A 22,010-nucleotide genomic window follows, 5' to 3' on the forward strand; every position below is an offset into this window, starting at 1 on the left:
GGGGTGGTTCGTGGGTCCTGCCCCCGCTCTGGGGAAGGGGGAAGCGCTCGTTGCCGCTGAGGTCTCACCGGCTCCCGGGGCCCTGGCGCGCTCCAGGCTGCCCTTCGCTTCTGTCACACAGCGAGCGGCTGCTTCCCCGCTCTGAGGCGTGAGGAGCTGCCTGTGGTAGTCAGCAGCACCGCTTGGGTGTGATGCTTTTCCTCTCCTGAAGCTTTTCTGACTGAACGTTTTCTTGAGGGTGTAGTGGCAGGTAAGTCTGGTCAAAAGGACTTAGAACTGGAAAGGTAAAGATGAAATCCCCAAATCACCTGCAGGTAATGTGCTTATCTGTGCAGGAGCTGCCTGAAGCCAGTGCATGAGGGTCATGTTTGCGTATAAATGATTATCACACACTTCTTTTGAAGAAGTAAGCCCTCAGGTGAGTTTGTTGTCAAGTATTTATAAAGCTCTTTTGGACTCAGCATTTTGTCTCATTGAGCAATAAATTAGCTTCCAAGCATCACTTGTGCCCTTTCCCTAATTTCCTTGCCTATAGAATTGTACTTACCTGTAAGCAAGAAAATGAAGACAACTAAGACTGGAAAGGGGAGGTGGAGCACAGGGAGTGGAACACAATGAAAATACACTGATTTTTTTTTTTTTTGCTCTTGCATGCAGTAGGTTGCAGGCTTTGCTGGAGTGATTTGGATGTCAATGTGTTTTCTTATTGCAGTCCCATTGACAAGTAATTTTGGCTTTGCGTAGGCTGTATTTTGCACGCGCTTCTTTCTATGCTGTTGGGTACTCTCCTTCCTCTATTAAAATGCTGGATGCAGGCAGTCAGTTCAGAAGTGATGTAAAGAATTACCCTTGCCTGTGCGTTTTGTCCACTCTGCTACTAGTTAGTTCTCCAGGTGTTTGCTGCAATGGTTCTTTGTTTCCTTAAATTTGCGTTTTGGTAGATTACAAAAATGTTCAGTGCGAGCCAGTCCTCCAAAGCCCAGTTCCTCGACAAAGCACGCCAGGCTCGGGAGGAGCGGAGGGAGCTGAAAGAGAGGGAGCGTGCTGTCGTCCAGATCCAGGCTTTGATCAGGAGATTTCTCTGTCGATGCCGCCTGCAGAGGGAGATAAGGTGTGTGAAATTCTACCTTCCGCGCTTTGCTCTTATCTGAGGAGGTGTGCTTGATTTTTATGCTCATTTTTTCCCCTCTGGTAGGAGAGAAGTGGAGGATTTCTTTGGGGCAAATGAATCTGGCTCAAGTAAAAGAAGTGCTCTTTCTATCTTCAGAATTGCTAGGAAACTACTGTTTGTATTTAATCATAAAGAGGACAAAGAGGTAAGGTGGCTACTCTGACATGCTTTTCTTCTTTGGAGGACATTTTAACACGTTAAATATGTTTAATTAGTTATCTAGTCATCACGTAGGTTCCTGTGATATATTTTGGCTTCCGAAATGTGACCTGTGTTTTAGTTCTTGGAGAGATCTGCCTGTAGGAGTGAATTAGAAGAACCCTTGAATTTTTTAGTAGCGGTTCAGGGGCGTAGTTTAATGTATTCAGGGCATAGTTTAATGAATGTTTTTCCTGATGACCGTGCCAACTTCAGTAATTGAGCAGTGCCTTATGATTTTGTCAGCTGCATCAGTCTCCCTGGCAGGTACATTGTGGCGAGCTCACAAAGAGCTGGTCTGGCAGAGTGTAGAGTGCAGGCTGTTTGTGTCGCAACTGCTTTTCTGACTGTGCCCTGAATTTGTGGTTTTGGAGTGAAGCCCTTTGCTGTAGTGTCTATGAAATTATATTTGCCCCAGGAAACTGTGAGGGCTAATTATAACAAAAACAATTGGGAAATGAAAGGGAGTATTTAAATTGTAGCAGCAGTGAGTAACTTTTCTTTTTAATCTCTTCCATCGAATTCCTCTTCTCTAGATGATGGTGCAAATACTGCAAATGGAGTTTTCTGTATTTGCAGCATCAAAAAAAATGTGTATATTGCATACAAATTTTTTAAGTGCCTGGCGTCCATTTGAAGTTCTGCATTATGGTAATTGGGTGCACTGCTGAAATATGTCTGTTCTTCTTCCTCTTCTCCTTTCCCTTCCAGCAGCAAGTCAGTCCCTTGCTGGGCCGAGGACTAGGCTGTGTTTGTTTCCACGCTATTTCTGGACGCTGCCCTTGGTTCGGATAACCACAGCAGCCAATTCTGTAGCTCAGAACGGCTTTATAACTTGCAAGCGTGTGACAAACACAGCTGGGCTGAAATAATAGTTAAGGAGTTCTGGATGTGCTCGCCAGGTTCTGCTGAGAGCCGAGGTGGTCGGGAGTTTGGAACACACTGCTGCGCTCGTTAGCATTAAGCTCATCTAGCTGAACCCCAACAGGAAGATGCTTTCCCTGGCTTCAGCCTGTGCTGTTGAGGGAGGCAATTTAGCAGGGAAGGCTGAGAAATTCCTCCTGTTGATGAGCTCTGTGGTCGAGGAGGGAAACTTCTGCATAGCTGTAGCATAACGTGTAGATGGGGAAGGAGCCATCGGCACTGTCTGTAGGGAATGTGTTTGAACATTTGTTGTTTTGATATGGAGGTGTCTTGCTCCCTCTGCTGAACTGATCCTAGTGCTTTTCCAGAACAGACCTTCCTGTAGTCAGAACTAATGCCATCTTTTTCTTTTCTTTTTTTTTTTTTTTTGCCCCCCAGAGATATGAAAAGCTGTGCCGGTGTATTCTTAATAGTATGGACGCTGAGAATGAGCCCAAGGTTGGCATGATGTTTTTTTAATTTGGGGGTGGGAGGGTTACTTGTTTTTTTTTTTTAATTCTGTGTGTGGGGATGGAGGTTGGCGATGTTTGAAATTTAGCTTTCAAAAGCCCCTGAACACCGCTGAGATTCCCTGGTGAATGTTTGGACAAGTTCTTTGGTACTCCTGTGATACTTTTACTACATACAGCTTATACAGCGGTAGGAGTTAAAGGGCAGTTTCTTTCTGTGGTGGGTGGTAGGCTTTGACCTGTGAATTCTGGGGAGAGAAATAACTTGGTTCTGCTGCTGGGTTCAGTAGGGCCCTCAGGAGGTAATTTTCTAAGAAAGCTTCGTGGTAATGTATTCTGCCAGTCTGTAGCACAAACCCTAATCCCTGCTCCCGTTTGTATCCCGCCTTTCTCAGGTGTGGTATGTCTCACTGGCACTCTCCAAGGATCTTACGCTCCTATGGATCAAACAGATCAAAGACATTTTGTGGTTTTGCTGTGAATTTCTCAAGCAGCTTAAGGTAAGAAACGTTTTCTTAGTGTTTTGTCTCCCTGCACTTAACAGTTCTGTAGTTTGGCACAAAGCTAATTTGATTTATTAACATTGGTATTTGTTATCGCAGCCTGACATCTTACAAGACTCCAGACTGGTCAATCTGCACCTCACAATGCTTGTCACCTTCACAGACACTTCTACCTGGAAAATCCTTCGGGGAAAAGGTTGGTGCATCCAACTCAATGCTTTAAGCCACTGATATGGGACTTGCTATTAAAATCTACTGATTGCTGTTTCTGTACCCTGACTTTTCCCCATGCTCACCACAAAGATTCATCACGCTTCTGTGCTTGCACAAAGCATGGAATGGACAGCAGGGATTCTCTTGAGATTAAACAGGCTATTTCCCTTGGAACAGCAACAGTTGCAACGTTTTTATAACGCTCCAAAATCTCACACACCAGAAGTGTTGAGAGGATAATGGAATATGTTTTTAGCTCTGAGGTTCTGTAGGAAGCACCCATAGAAAAATAGACAAATAGGCAAATATCGTGAGGAAATACGAGACTTACACCTTAAACAAGACTTGATGTGAAATGCTGCTAAAACAGTGGTTTTGCAAATGAGGGCAAGGACTTTGTGCAAGAAGGGTTTATGAATTGACAAACTGTTTTATAGTGTGTAAGGAAGTAAAGAGTGGAGCTGTGATGGCGATTTATTAATATCAATGTTTTAACCTGGAAGGTGAAACCCTGAGGCCTGCCATGAACCACATCTGCGCAAACATCATGGGACATCTAAACCAGAAGGGATTTTATTCCGTGCTGCAGGTCAGTCTCCAGCTGATACAGTTATGTCTTCTCTTTATTCAAAACAAGCCCCAGTCCTGCGCTGTGGTCCTTGTTCTGAGGAAGCTTTTATGGTCTCTCTGGTGGTATGTCAGGGAGAAGCTGGTTGTGGAGCGCTGGTGATTTGTGTGTGGTCATATTTTTCTTCAAAGCAGTAAAGCAGAGTCTCCCCACTTGAGACAAAGTACACTGTCTCCTTTTTGTCACTATTGCTGAATCTCAATCCTACTTAATCATCTCCTAATGAGATAGACAGAAAGGACTCTTGAATATTTTTCCAAACTTTGCTGCTGCTGGTTTGTATGTATTTGATTTGTTTACTGTTCTCTACTGGAGAGGAACTGATGTAATTTTTCTTAATCTTTTAAATGAGGATGATATTACCGGGCAGCTATGAGCCTTGCCTGTTGATTTTAAAAGGCCTGGGAACTGTCTGAGTACAGGTCCTAGAGAAATAAGTACTGTAGAGTGTCTGATTTGATTGCAGTTTCTCTGTTACGCCATTATTAACCCGAAGCTCTTCTAGTTCTGCCAAATGACTTGTAGTAGCTGGTTTTTAGGTTGCTTTGGTGGTGTTCTGTTTCTGTGCTCTGAAAATAAACAAGATGTCTTTCAGGAGTAATCATAATCTTTTTCCGAGTACTGCAGGGGTTTTTGGTGCTTTGTTGTTTTTTTTTTTATTCCAGATTTTGCTAACTAATGGCTTGGCAAGATCCAGACCTTCCTTGTCCAAAGGCTCTTTGACTGCCATCTTCTCTCTTGCATTGCGGTAAGCAGCCAGAGCTGCTTGGGATGATACGCAGCTAAAGTTGTCTTTATTGTGTTTTTTGAAGACTTCTCATTCTGCCAGTCTCTTTGTGCCATTAGGAGTTTTACCCTGATGAAAGAAGCTGCTTCAGGCAAATAGCTCACTTTCCTGTCATCCTTTTTCAGATCAGAATGCTCTTGAGTCAGTAGTTAGTGTTAGTATGAGCCTAGACTCTGGAGTGCAGCATCTGTATGTCTTTCTGTTGAATCATCAGAAGGGGTTGGATTTCTCTAGAAGTATGGTTGTGCCTCTTCACGATGAGCTCCTGATGCAGATGTACCTGTTACTTAGTTTCCAGAGGCAAAGTTTGTCTGTGAAACAAGAGTTGGGTGCAGACTTTTGTAACGGTTCAGTCTGTTCTCTTAAAAATAAGAAAAGTATGCTGTTACCCCGCCCTCCCCTCTGCAGAGCCCATGCCTCTTCACTCTGGAAATCTGCAGCCACTAACAAGTATTCTTCTAAGACTTCAGTAGTTAATTGTGTGCCACGTCCCTTCTATAGCTGTCACTGTTGGGACGATGAGGTTGTGACATTCAGTAGAGTAGTAGTGGATGTCCTTGAATATGTCACTTAACATCTTCCTAAGGAAGACAACTTTTTAATTACTGACTTCATGGTAATGGGGAAAAGAAGAACTTAGGAGATGAACCGCATAGCGCTTACAGTGCTCTGTGCTGTGTAAAAATACATTATGCTGTGAACAGTTTGGCTTATATTCCTTTGAGTCATAAGCAATTTTGTGAACTTGCTATGATAACAGTCGTGTAAGTGAAGAAGTTCTTTTTCCAGTGATGCTTCTTGGCGAGGGTAGAATCAGGAGCCAGTTCGGAATGGCTCGGTTAAAGACTGCGTCTTACTTTGCTAGGTCGGGTTTCTTGCACTGAAGTATTCTTCTCTCTGTAGCCCTGTGGTTGCTGCGCAGTTTTCAGACAATCTGTTGAGGTCGTTTCTGATCCATATCATGTCTGTGCCTGCTATAATGACTCATCTTGCTACTCTAACACCTGAGGTAAGTGGGTGATGTAATAGTACCCAAAATCCACTGAATATCACATAAGGCCACTTGTCACTCCATTTTATCAGCGCTTGGAACAGAGCATTGGCATTTCTCTTGTTGCCAGTTTCAGCTTTCCGTTGTGAAAGCGCTTGATCCTTAAACCCTCCAGATACTCTGGGTTTCTAATACCAGTGGGATGGTGGGTTGAACTGCCCTAAATAAATAAAAAAATTAAAAAAATAAAAATACAGGCATATGTGACGCACAGCTTGAATTTTTGCATGTCCTTATTCTTCTATTGGTGTAACCATAGACAGATCCAAAGCAAAAATCAGTCTGTTGCATGGCAAAGGATCTGTGTTGGTGACTAGTAGGCTGTCCGCTAATCTAATTTAATTTGAGGGCTCCTGTGCAGCTTGGTTCAGACAGGCAAGTTTTGTGCCAAATGGGCGTTCTGTGTTCTTGCAGACAGACGGTTGCAAAGGTCTGTGTACAACTAGAGCGTGGCCTGTTCACCTGCAGGGTTTTTTTATGTCCCACACCAGCTTCCTGTTAAACTCTCTCTTCAGTGCAACAGTCTCAACTTGCTGCTTTATTTGGAAAGAAAAGACAATCTGAATTGCTGATGGCAGATCAGGTGTGGTTGTTCTGTGTGGAGTTTCTCAGCCTCACTGGCAGTTAAATTCTCTCTTTCAGCGTCTGGCAGTGATAGAATCTCATGGTCTTTTTCGCAAGTTCATCCTATTTTTAAGTCGTGAAGCACAATGCCGAGATGTCTGCGTGTGCCTGGAAGGAAGTCACACTCTTTGTTTGTTAGGTGAGCACCTGTAATGCTTCTTTTTTTTACTGTGTTGGAAGAGTGTCTTGAGTCAGATCTTCTTTCTCCATGGGTCAGAGCTGCCTCCAACTCATCGGGGGTTTTTTATCCTTATTTAGATAGTTTCTAAATAATAACTGAGATATATTTTGGGATATTGCAAACATGGTTTAAAGCCCTGCAAAGGGAGGAAAGGTCAGAGGCTTGCTCTTGTATACATGTCATCATGCCTAAACTGTGAAATATTATTTCCACTAGCTTTTCACTTGGAATCTGAGAAAGTCTTGCGGTGTAGCAGATTTGAATCTAACTTCCCTAAATGCCTGTGCTACTGAAATATTTTACATTACTGTAAAAGTAACAAGAGGAACAGTTGGAACTCGGGAGTAACCATAAGTCGTCTGTAGCTCATAGTACTTTGTAGAAGGTGTTGGTGGGATACAGCCGAGAAGGCTGCAGGAGGATGCCAAAGTGACATGCTGCCAAAGTGACATGCCGCCTCAGTGGCTGATGTGTGCTGGAAATGGCTTGCTGCAGGGCAGCCTCTAATAGTCATTCCTCACAGAAATCCTCTCCTGGACTTGAAAAGGGGTGTGAGTTTGTTTGGTATATTGTGTTTGTACCCGCTGTCCCACAGCATCTGTTCCTCTTTTAAGTCTTGCTGTGCTGGTCATTCCACCAGGTAATCTTGTATACTTGGGCTCCTTGAATGATAAAGTTCTCGAGGAGGAGACGGCTCATTTTGTGGGTGTGCTCATTCACATGCTCTCCTACTGCCAGAAGTACGTTTCACAAAAGAAATCCAACCTCACCCACTGGCATCCTGTTCTAGGCTGGTTTTCGCAGACAGTGGATTATGGGTAAGTGGGGAGGACCCCATGGTGGTAGAGGATTAAGCCTCTCTTTATTTTTTCCTTTGTTTTTTTAATGCTGCAATATGTTTTATATTTTGAGGTAAACAGTGTGACCCTATTCAGAATAACTTCTCAGACATTTCAGATTATATCTGCACAGTGTAAACTGCTGCATTCGTGTACAGTCTATGACATGAGGAAATTTGTTTAGTATAGTTAGACTGGTAAGCAGTGGCCGTACTGGTACACTCGATATAGGACCTGTATATCAGCTCTTCCTGTGAGGACCATCTGTAGGGTGGATGCATACTCTGTTTTGACTATTAGCTAAATGTATCAGAGTATCACTGTCTGGTGTTTTATTCCAGCCTGCCTTCTAACATGTCTCTCTGCCTTGTCTTTTAGATTGAATGAGTCCATGCCTCTGCTGACAAAGCAACTGCAGCATCTCTGGGGAGTCCATATGATCCGCATCCTCTTCAGTGATGTGCTCAGCAAGAAATTGCTGGAGAATCAGGAAATAGCTCAGCTGCCAACACAGCCGGTTTCCCCGCAGAACAGCCTTCCTATGAAGAGTCAGTTCTGGAGGGTTGCTTTTTTTGTGTCCCTCTGTGTGTGTGTGTACCCGTGTTTTTCTCTCTTGCGGACTCACAGGGATTTGATTTTCCTCTTACCCTAAAACCTTTGAGTAATTGCTTGCAGCAGCTGCTGCTGCTTAGGTGGGGATGTGGTCTCTCCTATTTGTAATTCCTGCTCAGAATGCCTCTGTGACCTCGGGCAAGTCTCCTACGTTGGTGCTGTGAAAATATTTGCTTATTTTAGCAGTTTTTCTCATTGTTTCTCAAGTAGCTGAAGTGCTTACTGCATAAATTAGTAGTTCCCAAGGCGAGACGGGAGGCCAGCTTCCCAGGTGAAAAGCGAGGTGAAGCTGGCTTGTGGATCTGTGATGTGGGGATTCTGCGGAAGAGTAGTTGGAATAAGACAGCTGTAATCTAGATATTTTCTGTCTGCTGCCCATAGCTCTAGATCCTGCGGTCATTAGTTGCTGCAGTAGTGGTAAGGTTTTAAGCTCTAGAGTAATGCCCCCACTGAAATACTCTTCTGCATTACTGGCAGCTGTACAGTGTTCTGCCAGAAAAGTCCACCAAAACCGACTGTCTGTGGAGTGACTTAGTCTGCTTAAAGTCCTCCTTATTGCATGGCCGCCAAGTGGCTGAGAGTAAGAAATGGTTTGGAATAGCACTTCTGTCTCCTGAGCCAACATCTCATGTGCTTCTCTGTCACCAGATCTTTTTAAGAGAGCTTTCCAGAAGTCTGCATCTGTCCGCAACATTCTCAAGCCTGTTGGGGGCAAGCGAGTGGACTCCGCAGAAGTGCAGAAGGTGTGCAGTATCTGTGTCCTGTACCAAACCACGCTTACAACGCTAACACAGATCCGTCTGCAGATACTCACAGGTCAGGGCACATCTGTGCTTTTCAAATCACTTAAATTGTGGAGAAAAAATAGATTTTTCTTATTAAATTCTGTTGACTTGTTGGTAGTTTTATTACTGACAACAGTTTATTGACTGGCTGGGTGGAAGGCTTGTTCCATCCTGAATCATACATCTGATCAATAACATTCATCACTTCTTTATCAAGCATTAACTCTCCAGAATACAAATTGAAGCGAGTTTTCCTATAATGAAACCTTGCTTACTCCATATCAAGCTTAAGACTGAGTCAGTGTTTTTGAGAAGCCTGGCAATATTAATCTTTATGTGATGCAAACACTGAATGCTTTCATACATCTTAAGAACAAATTACCTGTCTTAGGGATGGATGGGGGAGGAGATAAGCCCTCTTTTGGTCTAGTGGCTAGAGCAGAGGCATGAGTCCAGAGCCTCAGATGCTTTGTTTGTGGCTATGGCAGTGACCACAGGTGCTTGTTGGTAGTTTTACCAACCATGCTTTGTGTTCCTATCTTTAAGGTGGCTGGAATGGTGATTGGATCGCAGGAATTAATTCTTTTCTAAAGTTGTGAATAATTAGCGGGATAGAGCTTTAGATGTGCAAAAGATTAATACCTCGTTAAAAACTTTTTTCTGCTTTCCTGGTGATTCCACATTTCCTGTTAATTCAGACAGGCTTGGGAGCCAAATGTGATGCTTATTTTCCCTTCCAGTAACGTCTTGCTTTGCAAAAGGATCTTTCAGCTCCAGGTCACGTTCGTCTCTGAGCCTGCCCGAACACGCAGGCAGATCGAGCTTTACTGAGTGTGCTTTATCTTTTCCTATTGCCAGGCCTCACTTACCTGGATGATCTGTTGCCCAAATTATGGGCTTTTATCTGTGAGCTGGGACCACAGGGCGGGTTAAAACTCTTCTTGGAGTGCTTGAATAATGATACGGAGGAATCCAAGAGGCTGCTGGCCATGTTGATGCTCTTCTGTGACTGCTCCCGCCACCTTATCACGTAGGTAGCAAGCAGAAGGTGCTCTCTAGATTTGTAATGTGAAGCTGTTGTGTTCCTCAAGTTTCAAGAGGAATAGTTAAGGTATTGCTGTCTTTGCATAAAGATAACTAGGCAGAGTAAAGCAGCAAGCTTTTCAGATGGAGTCCTGAGGAATAAAGGACTTCAAAAGGACTTTCTCCTTCAGCCATGTGCGCCTTCAGGAACATACAGATGGCTCAGCTGGTAACAAAATATTACAGCACCAGCTATGGAGGGGGAAGAAACATTTCTTCTATTCCTTATGGGCAACAATGTCCAAAGAAAACACTGATGAGTCCAGATAAGCTTCAAGGAACAATGTTAGACTAATGCGGCAAAAATGCTCTCCAGCTTATGTACTTCTCTTTAGAACTACTTTGCTCTTTCTCTCGTAGACTTACACAACACAAAGGATGGGAGAGGGAGTGGAAAATTGCCTTTGCTGGTCAGTAGAGACAGTTTTCTTAGCTTGAATGATGAAAAGTTTTCTCGAGGATGAGTGCACAGGTCCTTTTATCTACCAAATACTGGCTTTGCTTGTATCTCAGACCTTTCACACTCTTCTGTTAGGATCGGATAGTGATCAAAATCAATAAATAAGATGTAGTTGTTTATGACTTTAGATCCTCATGGGTGTCAGTTGTCATAGAAATAAGAGCTGCTGCTGAAGGATAATGTGCCTTTATGAAAATTTCAAAAGGGAATTAAATTTACACTTGTGCATTTGCATTTGTTTTCTCTGATAGGATTCTTGATGACATAGAAGTCTATGAAGAGCAGATTTCATTCAAACTGGAAGAGCTTGTTACCATCTCATCTTTTCTGAATTCCTTTGTATTTAAGATGATTTGGGATGGAATTGTAGGTGAGTGCTTTTAGTAGCTTGAGTTGAGGTTACTATTAGAACAAAAAATGGCATTACTTTTAGAATTTGAAGCTTCTGCTAATTATTACTTTGCACAAAGAATAACTGAGAATATGTCCCGATCTTTTGGTGTCCAGATGCCACTATTGTGCTTGGCACCAAATATGGTGCACTTTTCCTTTTTCCAATAGGAATTTGTGTAACAGACACAATGGGCACGCTGGTTTTTGCCAGAGATTTAAGTTTAGCGTGACTGGGCCGTGTATTGGACAAGAATGAATTGTAGTGCTTTGACAAAGCAGAGCAGGCTGGCTGGTGTCTCTGTAGATATCTAGTGTCGATCTATATGCTGGTGTAATTTGGGTACAGCTCCATTCTGGCAATTAGATGAGATAGTCCATTTCTGTTGTGATGGCTCAGTTGGAGCTGGCTGAGATGGCTTTGATGTGGCTAAGAGTTTTTTTCACTTTGATCGAAGAAGAGATTGTCTCTCTTCTGGGAGGCGCGAAATCTCTTCCTTCCCTCTGAAGCCAGTGGAGGTTTAGGAGAAATACACCTGTCGTATTAGTGTGGGGCAGATGATCAACACGTTGCTCTTGGACACTCCTGTTACCTAGGGTGCCTGGGCATTGCTGCTTTGTTCCTTTTGTTCAGAGAACGCCAGAGGGGAGACCCTGGAGCTGTTTCATTCTGTCCATGGCTGGCTCATGGTCTTGTATGAAAGGGACTGCCGCAGGCGTTTTGCTCCCGAAGACCACTGGTTACGCAAGTAAGTGTCCAGCTCAAGGCGAGGGTCATGTGCAGCTGTGTGCTTGTCCCACTGCACCAGCTCCCCTGTGGGTGGCTGCTTTGGGATCCCTTACTTTTACACTGAGTGCCTCTCGTGCTACCTGTGAGATCAAGGTCGGAGCTGCTCCCTCTGTTTGCATTTACGGACGCCTCTCCTATTGTGCTTCTCTTCTGCGGTGTAAGGATTAGCTGCTGCTGCAGGAGGGTGATGCTTTGAAAACTGACTCAGCACCCAACAGCTTGAGTGTCTCTGGCCTTCTTAGATTGTATACACCTGAGCACTTAAATCGTCTTTGAAATCATTACAGATTTCCTCTCTCTCCTACCCCCAGCTATTTACCACACCTGGGCATTTCTCAGGGATCTCTGAATCTGTGCCTTTCTTTGTAAGGGACCTCAAACCCAGCGTGCTCTTCCAGGAGCTGGACAAGGACAAGAAACGAGCCCAGCTGCTCCTGCAGTACATCCCGCACGTCATTCCCCACAAGAACGTGAGTGGGGCAAGGGCAGAGGATGGAGGCTAAAAAGTCAGCAACCTGGGTGACCTGGGATGGAAGGGACATGCGTCTTTAGCGTTTTGTGATGTGGAGCTTGTGATTGAAATGCCAGTTAAACAAAAGTCTTCTTCTTTCCCCCACTCTCCCCGATATCTTTCTTCTAAACTGTCTTGATTTCTCTCATTGGGAGAGAGCTTATTTGTGTGGGCAGCTGCATGGAGTCAGCCAGCAGTGCGTGATGTGGCTTTGGAGAAAGTCTTTATGCAGAAAGCAGAATGTCTTTTTGCAGGTAGCAAATCTGCAGACACGACAGAACTTTATGTAATGATAGGAAATACGCTTTTATTTTCAGTATTGTCAGTACCCTGTCCCTCCCGAAGCAGAGATTCAAGGATTTCTCTGTCCCACTGGGAAACAAGGAGTCAGATTCCACTATTTCTAGTGAGCAGGAGACAGTGGCATCACTGAGCCTAGCTGGGAAAGGGACAACCAAGAGCTGGTTCTGGGTGTGTGTCGGGAGCATCTGAAAGCACTGCTGCACTGGAGGATAAGGATCCTTGTGGATACTTACCTTTGTTTTCTTTTTAAGAGGGTGCTGCTTTTCCGAAACATGGTTACAAAGGAGAAGGAGAAGCTTGGGCTGGTTGAAACCAGCTCTGCATCACCTCATGTCACACACATCACTATCCGCCGCTCACGTATGCTGGAGGTGAGTGACTTGGCTTTCCGAAGTCAACCAACAGGTCAGTAACTTGACCTGACAAGAATGGGGTGTGAATATGGTGTTACCTTCTCTGTGGGTGCTGAGGGACCCAGTGCCAGTTCTGCCCGCTTGATGTTACAGGAAAATGCTGGCCCTTGGTTCAGTTCAGACTGCTACAAACCTGGAGCTTTGACCAGGAAAAATGACGGTCTTTTTGGACATGAAATTCAATGACAAATGCAGATATCTGGGGTGTATCTGTCTCCTGTCTCTGCTGCACGTCTGCGTGGGTGTTTCACGTGTCTTCCTGTATGATTCTCCTCTGCCTCTTCTGGTGTGTGTAGGATGGATATGAACAGCTACGGCAGCTTTCCCAGAATGCCATGAAGGGAGTGATCAGAGTGAAGTTTGTGAATGATCTGGGTGTCGATGAGGCTGGTATTGATCAAGATGGTGTCTTCAAAGAGTTTCTGGAAGAGATAATAAAGAAGGTGTTTGACCCCGCACTCAACTTGTTCAAGGTGTGACGCAGGACTGCAGATGTTGGCCGTGATGACCCACTGCAGAGAGAAACAGACTGGCTCACTGTGCTGTTACCTCTGTTTGTGTGCAGACAACCAGTGGTGATGAGAGGCTGTATCCATCCCCAACATCCTACATTCATGAGAACTACCTACAGCTCTTCGAGTTTGTGGGGAAGATGCTTGGGAAGGCTGTGTACGAGGTGAGCCAAAAGTACCGTATTGGGATATTGTCACTGTTGGTGTAGCACTGTTCAGGGGCAGCTGTGTGATGGTGCCCCTTGCCCTTGAGAGCATCTGTCCTGTGCTCGGGGAGGTGTTAGTGAAGAGGTGAGTTTTTAAAAATGACTTGGATAAAGGTACTGATGGTGGAGCAGTCTGGCACTTCTTCAGGCATGCATTAAAAATAATCTCGGAGGTAAAACCTGCGACATACCTTGATTGTTCTTCTTGGTGCTGGGGACGCTAGCTGGAGGAGTCTGTTATTTCGGTGTTACGCCTTACAAGTGTCCATTTCTTGATACCTTACTTAAAGTGACATGTAGCTAAAAGGAGGATGGGATGACGGAATGACCCTCTCCATGTAAGGTAATTCTTTTAAAGGAAACATGGAGTTCCCCTGTTGCCTTTCTGCACCTGCTCCACTAATTAACAGATTTTAAGAGGATGTGGTTTTCTTAGCTGATTTCAATGTCTTGCATCTTTCTTACTCCACAACACATGATCTGCCTGCAGACCTCGTAGGTAACCAGATGTTGCACATAACAAGTATGCAGCGGGACCTTACCTATGCGTTGGTACCTTACCCGTGCGTCCTTGTTGTCCGTAGGGAATAGTTGTGGATGTACCGTTTGCTTCCTTCTTTTTGAGTCAGCTACTTGGGCACCACCACAGTGTTTTCTACAGCTCCGTAGATGAACTTCCCTCCTTGGACTCTGAGTTCTATAAAAATCTCACTTCAATTAAGGTTTGTGCATTACTTTTCCTGTTGTTCAATTCCCTTATCGCTGGCTGCTGCTAGAAATACTAGACTTGCAAATGCCTTTGGGGTACTGGTCATCTTTAAAAACACCCTGGAAGTAACTGGTGATTCTGAAGCGGGTTGGCAGGTGGCTGTTCTGTATTTTTACTGGGGCAAGCAGGGAGGAAAAAGGAGTGTGAAGGTGTAAACCTGGAACCGGCAATCAGGAAATCCCAAATTTTAGCCTTCGCTCTTGTGCAGTCTCCCCATAACCTGGAGCAACTCCTGTATTTGTTGTGCTTTGGTGCCTCGTGCCTGCTGGGGATCACTTAGTGGAAGAGTAATACAAAAATGCAGAGCTGCTGTTCCTGCTGCTGAACACTGACCTTCTTTTCCCTTTCTCTGTCGTTCCTCTAGCGTTATGATGGTGATATCAGTGACTTGGGCTTAACGCTGTCCTACGATGAAGATGTGATGGGTCAGGTAGGTTTTTACGCAGTGACTGTGTTGGACTTCATTTCTGCTTTGTTCCAAACACCCTCTTCGTGCTGGGTGGTGACGAGCAGAATTCTGGGCACTGATAGAGTCCCGCAGCCCTGGCTCACGCAATTCCTGTTTCTCCTGGGTAGATCCTAGCTGCTCCGCACAGGAGCGTCTCCCTGGCTGATGCTACCAGGAAGAGCCGTTGAGGCACTAAGAGGGATCCCGAGGATTGTTGCTCACTGCTGTGGGAAAGCCTGTGGTGCCAGAAGTGGCAGGCTGTGAATATAAGCAGTTGGCAGCAGAACTAGGTTTGACTCTTGAGCAGAGGTGTCCTGGCTTTTACGGGTGTCATTAGAGCAGAGAAATACACCTGCAGTCTGACTTGCCAGCAGAAGACAGCTATTATTCTCGGCTGAGCTTTCTGAGAGCTGGTCTTGAGCATCTAAAAGTCAGGCAGTCTGTCCAAGTTCATGCTACACGGAGTGCTTTTTACTCCGGTGCTTGTGTTTCTGAGCGTGTCAGGTGGATGCTCTGTGTGGCCCATCTGAACAAGAATCCTGAGGGGACTGACTAGTAAATGACCTTGTGTTTGATTGTGGTTAGGGCTTAGCTCTGCTCTCCTTTTACAAAAATAATGCCTGTGCTGAAAGGTTGGCTCAGCTTCAGAGGTTCTCTGAACTCAGCCATAGGATTCTGCGGGTTCGTTCAATATTTAGCTGTGGGCAGAGAACAGCTTTTTCCACAAAAAGGTTCCCCTCTGACCCTTATTTTTTCTAGTGCCGGGATTCTTTTCTTTTCTGTTTAAAAAACAGTGTTCTTTGCTTTCCCTGTGTAGCTGGTTTTCCTCTCTTTTAAAAATAAGAATCTGTGTGAGTAGGGAGGAATTCTTTTCTTTAAACGTAGCCTTTTTCATCAGAGAAACCTGAAGTGTGTCAGGAGGTCTCTTGGCCTTGAGAAGAAAAGGCTGTTTGTCAGTCCCTTACGAAGGCTTGAAGGTTCTTGGTTGCACTTGTGCCTTTGGTTCTGTGACGCTGTGTGCGCATAGCTGGAAAATACAGATGGAGAAGATAAAAATGCCTTCGCTGTCTGTGTGTGCTGTTGCTGCTGCGAATTCTGCGGGGAGACCCCGGCTAGCGCTAAGCCTGAGCACTGTTAGCCGTGTAGATCCAGTGGCCCAGAGCTCAGAGACCACTAAGTCATGGAGTGTTTATCTGGGGCAGCCTGTCCTCGAGAGCTTTGCGTGCTGCTGTTTCTTACTCCGAAGCTGGCTCGTTTGGACCTGGCTTGGATACATCCGATAGCAGCGAGAGCAGTGGAACTGCAGCTGCAAAGCCGTGCGGGTGAGTGGGAAGACAGCTGAGTACTGACACAGCTCTGCTCCGCATGGATGAGAGGTTGTGTCCGCTGCGCAGTGGGCTGAACACCTTGCTGCTGCCTCAGGGTTGCTGAGGTTTTGGCCTTGAGGTTTTTTCCACCTTAAAAATGAAGGTAGGAAACAGCATATGAGAGCTCAGCAGTGAGACGTTGAAGGCGGCAGTGCTCAAAACTGCCAACTAAACCGGGGGACTGCTGTTTGCCTTGTGCTTTGGCCACGCTGAAGCAGCCGGGTGGAGTAACCCTGTTGCTCCTTGAATGAACTTGTGTGTCCCTGCTAGGTACGACGGTGCTCGGCACAGGGGAGTTAGCTCATTCCCTGGGCTGGGCTCCACTCTGACCTCAGAAGTCACCTGGAACGGAAGCACAGAGGCCACTGTAATATGTGAATAATGATGTTCTGCCTCTTAGTGTTGGTGCAAAGATGAGTCACGACTCTGTTGCTGTAGGAAGCACCCGGAGGGTCTGTGCCGCTGTCTCTGAGCGGTGCTGTTGGCTGAGCAGCAGACCCTGGCCTGGCAGGGCTGGGAGGAGGTACTTCCCAGCTGTCTCGCTTGCTGAGCGCTCTGGGCTTCGTGCCTGGAGTGCCCAGCTTGAGGGACAGCGAACTCCAGGGAGCTCTGTCGCTCGGGTGGCCCCAGATGAGACCTGTGGAGCAGACAGCTTTAGATTGTGCTGTTAGTCTGAGCTACGCGAAGGCTCTGAGCTTGTTCAGCCTCTGGATTCTGGGATTGTCCCCCAGGGCTCTTTGAATTGATTTGCGTGCAGTTCCGCAGTGATGGATCGGACTAGAGAGAAGGCTTCCTCGAAGAAGGGCGAGCACCACTGGTGGGAGAGTCGGAGTTCTCTACTGTTCAATTACTCTGTTAATAGTTAAGCGAAACTGGTTCAAGGCAGAAGCAGGATTATTACTTAAATTTTAAATCCTACTGTTTTATTGTAAAAATAAATGTTTTATGGGGAGGTAACAGCTTAGCGCGGCATTTCTTTCCATTGTGGTTCCAGGCAGTAATTAGCAATACAATCATTTCTTCCCTCAGCTTGTTTGCCATGAACTTGTTCCTGGAGGGAAGACCATTCCCGTTACCAATGAAAATAAGTAAGTACAGCAATTAGATTTTTAAGGTCACCACTGCAAAATACTTTATTCTAGTTCCTTGGGCTTGCATCTGGAATGAATTGAGATAGATTGGAGTAGAAGGAGCACATAAATATCTTAATAGAATTTACTGGTTACAGTTCATCGGCAGAAATTGTATTAAATTCGATTTGCAAAATAAAAATTGACAATTTACTTCTTGAAACAGCGCTTCGGAGGTCAAAGGCACACAGTCTGTGAGATTCTGCAGGATTTAATGACGGTGATAGATACAGACAGATGGATTCAAAGCAATTCAGGCACACAGTCGTGAACATAGAGGGCACAGATGCTCAAAGACACCTTGGAGCAGACAGATCTTCTCGGAATGATAACATGTGGCAGTTGTATAAAGCGCTGTTCTTCAGAAGAGACAGTGGTGAATTCAAATGTAGTCGACAGTCGTACTTTAGACACAGAAAATCAGAGGAGACACTGAGCCCTGTAGCTATTTTCACAGATAACCGGCTTTTAGATAGTTATCGTAAATGTCAACTCCGGAGCCTGAAAACCAAACCCACCTTTTTGTTCCCTTCTATTTTTTTTTCCTTCTCTATACCCTTCAGTGATCATAAAAGCGGGATAAAATATCTATTAAGCAGATGTGTGTTTGAACTGGTAATCTGGGGGTTGTTCTCTTTAATGGCAAGTGAAAGCTGGATCCTACCTGAGGATTTGTCTTTGTTAGTCGTGCTTTGCAATCCGATGTTCTCAGTCTTTTCCCTTCTTGAGCTCCGACCAGGGAGTTTGCATCTGAAAGGATCTTCCTCTGGCTTGTCAGAAATCAGCTGAGGGAGAAAGTTGAAAGTCCTGTATGTTGCTCTGCTCGCTTACAGCAGAAACTTTGAAGCTTTTGTGCAGATGTGTACAGAAATTGGTAGTTGGGAGGGAGCAGGAGAAGCGTTTTAAGTGGAAGCAGTCTGGAAACAGTTCTGTCTGTTAACGGTGGAGTGAGGTTACCCAGCTGAAAACCCAGTCAGCGTGATTGTGGTGGTGTCCGCCTAGGAGCTGATGAAGAAGAATCGGCGAGCTCGGTTGTTTCGGCTGGTGGTGAGAAGGGGAAGCCTGATGGTGCCTCCCTCTAATAAACAGTGCACCTCTTCCATACTCCTGGGATGAAGGTGGAAACCTCCTAAGTGTTTTTTTTGGTGTGTTGATTCTCCAGCCATGGGTTTCAGCGCAGGCGGTGTCAGAGCCCAGGCGGTTGTTTTTCAAACCTAGAGAAGTGCCTGTGACTGGGGAGCGGATCCTTTAAAGAGGAGTGGGATGCACGCTCCCCTCTGTGAGCTGCTGTCCGCCCAAGGTTGATCAAGTGATTATTAGAGCCAGTTAGTCCCCGGGTTGGGAAGAAGCTCTAAGAAAAGAGCAAGCAGTCCCAGAGGCGGGGTGTGGGGGGCAAAGCCTGGGCAGAAGAACAGCTCTTTCTCTTTAAATAAAGAGCAGGGCCCTGCAGGGGAAAGTACAATGCGTCTCCAGGCAGCGCTAGTCCATTTGGGGCTGGAGAGACAGGCCAGCAACCTTGTTCCTGTACCAACGAGGTGGTTGTCCCTGGCTGCTCCAGCTCCCTCACTGCCACCTTCCCTGTCACACACAGGATCAGCTACATCCATCTCATGGCTCACTTCCGGATGCACACACAAATCAAGAGTCAGACAGCAGCACTCATCAGTGGATTCAGGTCGATCATTAAGCCTGAGTGGATTCGTATGTTTTCTGCACCAGAGTTGCAGCGGCTGATCTCCGGTGACAACGCCGAGATTGACCTGGAGGACTTAAAGTAAGTGAGCAACTTGATCTGCTGGTCTTCTCGCTCAGCCATTTTGTTACGTAGCTGTTCGGAGGTTTGCAGGAGACCGTCTCTTCCTCAGCTTTCTGTTTCTCCTAATTGAAATTTGAGGAACAGACAGAAACGAATGGACCTGAAGAACATGTTCCTTAAAGCTAATTGGGACAAAGTACTAATGAATGGGAGGGTCCTTTCTTCCACTGGTTCCTGAACGTAGAATTTCTCTCTGCCCTTCCCTTTTCTCTGATCAAGTGCCCAGTCAGCGTTGGTGGGGGTTCAGTAGTGGCAGCGTTGGCTGTAGCAGTGAACCCTGACTCGTGGCAGGAACTGATCCCTCCAGCACTTGCAGCTCTGACCCTCCTGCTGCGGCGGGGCACAGACCTGTCACAAACTTTCTCTCCCCAGAAAACACACGGTGTACTATGGGGGCTTCCATGGGAGTCACCGGGTCATTATCTGGCTGTGGGACATCCTAGCCAATGACTTCAGCCCTGAGGAGAGGGCCATGTTTCTCAAGGTAAATATGGTCATTTCAGCCTCATCTGCCCTTTCGGGTGGTTGGGCCAGTGCTGCTCTTCTCCCGGTAGCCGGGTGCTTTCTGCACTAGTAGGAGGAGTGTCAGAATGCTTCATGCCTTAAAATCAACATCCTGCTCCCCTGCAGAGGGGCAGCCGTGGAAGCAGAGTTTCTATAAACACTCTTGTGTCACCATGAATAGTCCTGGTTTCAAAGGATAGCGGAGCTGTGCACTAAAGCTCAGCAGTATTGTACCGCGGGGTGCTCAAATGCCAGTCCGAGCAGCTGTCTGCTGTGACTGCGTTAGCCGCATGTCTGTTATACCCGGACTGCTCTCACTGCTGCTGTCTTTTCACTGTCCGTCGCTTTTTCAGTTTGTTACCAGCTGCTCCAGGCCTCCACTTCTGGGCTTTGCCTACCTCAAGCCTCCTTTTTCCATCCGCTGCGTGGAAGTCTCTGATGATCAGGTAGGCACCCTGCTCGCTCGGGTCTCGTGCGTTCCCTGCCAGGCTTCTGGCAGACCTCCTTCCCTGCCCAGCTTCCTCACCTCTCACCGGGAAACTCTAAGGCGTAAAGATATATGCTCTATAGGGCAAGGTGAAAGCAACCTTAGACTAACAGGATGCATATGGCTGCTCCTACCTCCTGCCGCACACAGCAGCGCTTGGGCTGTTACTGCTTGTCTCCAGGGATGTGTTTTCTCCTCGGAGCCCCCCTGTGCCCCGTGCCTCTGATCCCGTTCCCCTCTGCACCCTGCCAAGGGACGCTGCCCGTGTAGGGGCAGTTGCAGTTACAAGAGAAGCTCCTTCTAGCTGTCGTGGGGGACGGGGCTTTGAGGTTTCACTCTCCCTCTTCCCAGCAGATGGGTTTTGCGTTCGCACCTCTGCCCTGCCTGGCGGGAGCGCAGCAGAGAAGTGCAAGGGTGATGTGTTTCCGCCCTGTTCCAGGACACCGGTGACACGCTGGGCAGTGTGCTACGGGGCTTCTTCACGATCCGCAAGAAAGAGCCGGGTGGGCGTCTCCCAACCTCCTCTACGTGTTTCAACCTCCTCAAGCTTCCCAACTACAGCAAGAAAAGCATCCTGCGGGAGAAGCTGCGCTACGCAATCAGCATGAACACTGGCTTCGAGCTCTCCTAGTTGCCATGGCCCTGGACTGCTCAATGGGGGCTCTCGGAGCTGCTGGAGGTGGCGGCCTTCCCGCACAGAGGGTGGATCGGCTCCGCGGGAGCTGACTGCTCACTGGAGGGCTGGAGAGATGCAGCTGATAATAGAGGTTTACAGGGAAGAGCTGCTGGGCTAGACAGGGCTGGCTCTTCTTGGGCACTTCTCCAGGATGAAGGAGGTGATGGGCCTGACCCAATACACTTCACTTGACACCCACGTAAATCGTCTTTAAAAGCAAACCCCGGGGGAGCATAAAAGGAACATTAAAAGTGCCAGTCAGATTAGTGACCGTAATACCCCCCAGCGGGCTGTGCAGTCTGGGCAGCTGCTGCTGCGGGAGCGTTTCTTTTCCCTTTCCCAGGAGACGGTCCAGTTTCTTACTGGGTGGAAGTCAGTCTGTGGGAAGCTGCACAAAGGCACAACCGTGACAGAGCCCGCCAGGAGACGAGCACGAGGCTGCAGCGTTGGATGTGCCACGAATGGGCACCGTTTACTCAGGGCAGGTGCTGCGCGGGGGCTTCCTGACGCCCTTGCTCCGTGCGAGGCCCTTGCGTTTGTCTCGGGGAATGAACCACTGGCCCAGACTGGAGAAGCAGCAGGTTAAACGCGAGCAGATGGACCCTGCCGTTCTCAGGAAGGCTTCGGAGTGCTGTAGGTTAAGAGCTCAAGCGGCAGGCGTGGGGGTCAGCGTGCTGAGCCAGCTGTGCCTCTGCCAAGCTCTTGCCAGAGCCTGTGCTTTGGACGAAAGCGGTTGTTGTCTGAATTTGCTCAGGAGCAGAAAAGGTTGAATTTTATTTAGTTTCCGGAGGCCGGGAGCTGGCACACGGCTCGGGCAGCCCTCGCTCCCCAGCGCAGTGCTCAAGCGGGGCAGGTGCCCCCTGTGCTCTCTGGAAGGGGAATGTGTGGAGCTGCTGAGAGCCCTCTGGAAACCTCCGCTGGCAAAATTCCCTTTACTTGGTTAGAGGTTTCACTTTGTTTGCGGCCCCTTTTGTTAGGGAGATGTGGTGTTTCAAACCAAGACTTGGCCTCTGCGTAACAGCCATATTTGCTTTGTTGCCAAACTATTTATTTTCGTTGCTTTGTCTCTTTCTGGCCTTATTTTTAACGGTTGATGTTTGCCTGTAGCAGGCAGCTTCTTCAGGTTGTTCTGAAAGGGAGGTTGTGAGTGGGGGGGTGTGCGCGCGTGCGTGTGTGGGGA

The 22,010-nt window shown here is 46.8% G+C and overlaps 1 protein-coding gene across 1 annotated transcript; it reads left to right on the top strand.

Moving 5' to 3' along the window:
- Nucleotides 1–889: 889 nt before the first annotated feature.
- On the top strand, nucleotides 890–21,110 carry UBE3B (ubiquitin protein ligase E3B). The gene is made up of 26 exons (XM_009880321.1): nucleotides 890–1,111; nucleotides 1,196–1,316; nucleotides 2,672–2,731; nucleotides 3,138–3,242; nucleotides 3,345–3,441; nucleotides 3,962–4,047; nucleotides 4,752–4,834; nucleotides 5,777–5,882; nucleotides 6,567–6,687; nucleotides 7,370–7,547; nucleotides 7,947–8,116; nucleotides 8,829–8,996; nucleotides 9,824–9,995; nucleotides 10,760–10,878; nucleotides 11,533–11,647; nucleotides 12,059–12,158; nucleotides 12,754–12,873; nucleotides 13,212–13,388; nucleotides 13,481–13,591; nucleotides 14,218–14,355; nucleotides 14,767–14,832; nucleotides 17,247–17,305; nucleotides 18,939–19,121; nucleotides 19,536–19,647; nucleotides 20,021–20,113; nucleotides 20,594–21,110. Exons 1-26 carry the CDS (start codon nucleotides 951–953, stop codon nucleotides 20,783–20,785), a joined length of 3,213 nt encoding a protein of 1,070 aa, XP_009878623.1. The 5' UTR covers nucleotides 890–950; the 3' UTR covers nucleotides 20,786–21,110.
- The last annotated feature ends 900 nt before the right edge of the window (nucleotides 21,111–22,010 follow it).

This window comes from Charadrius vociferus, unplaced genomic scaffold (genome assembly GCF_000708025.1).
Source record: "Charadrius vociferus isolate BGI_N301 unplaced genomic scaffold, ASM70802v2 scaffold332, whole genome shotgun sequence".
NCBI classification, from domain to species: Eukaryota; Metazoa; Chordata; class Aves; order Charadriiformes; family Charadriidae; genus Charadrius; species Charadrius vociferus.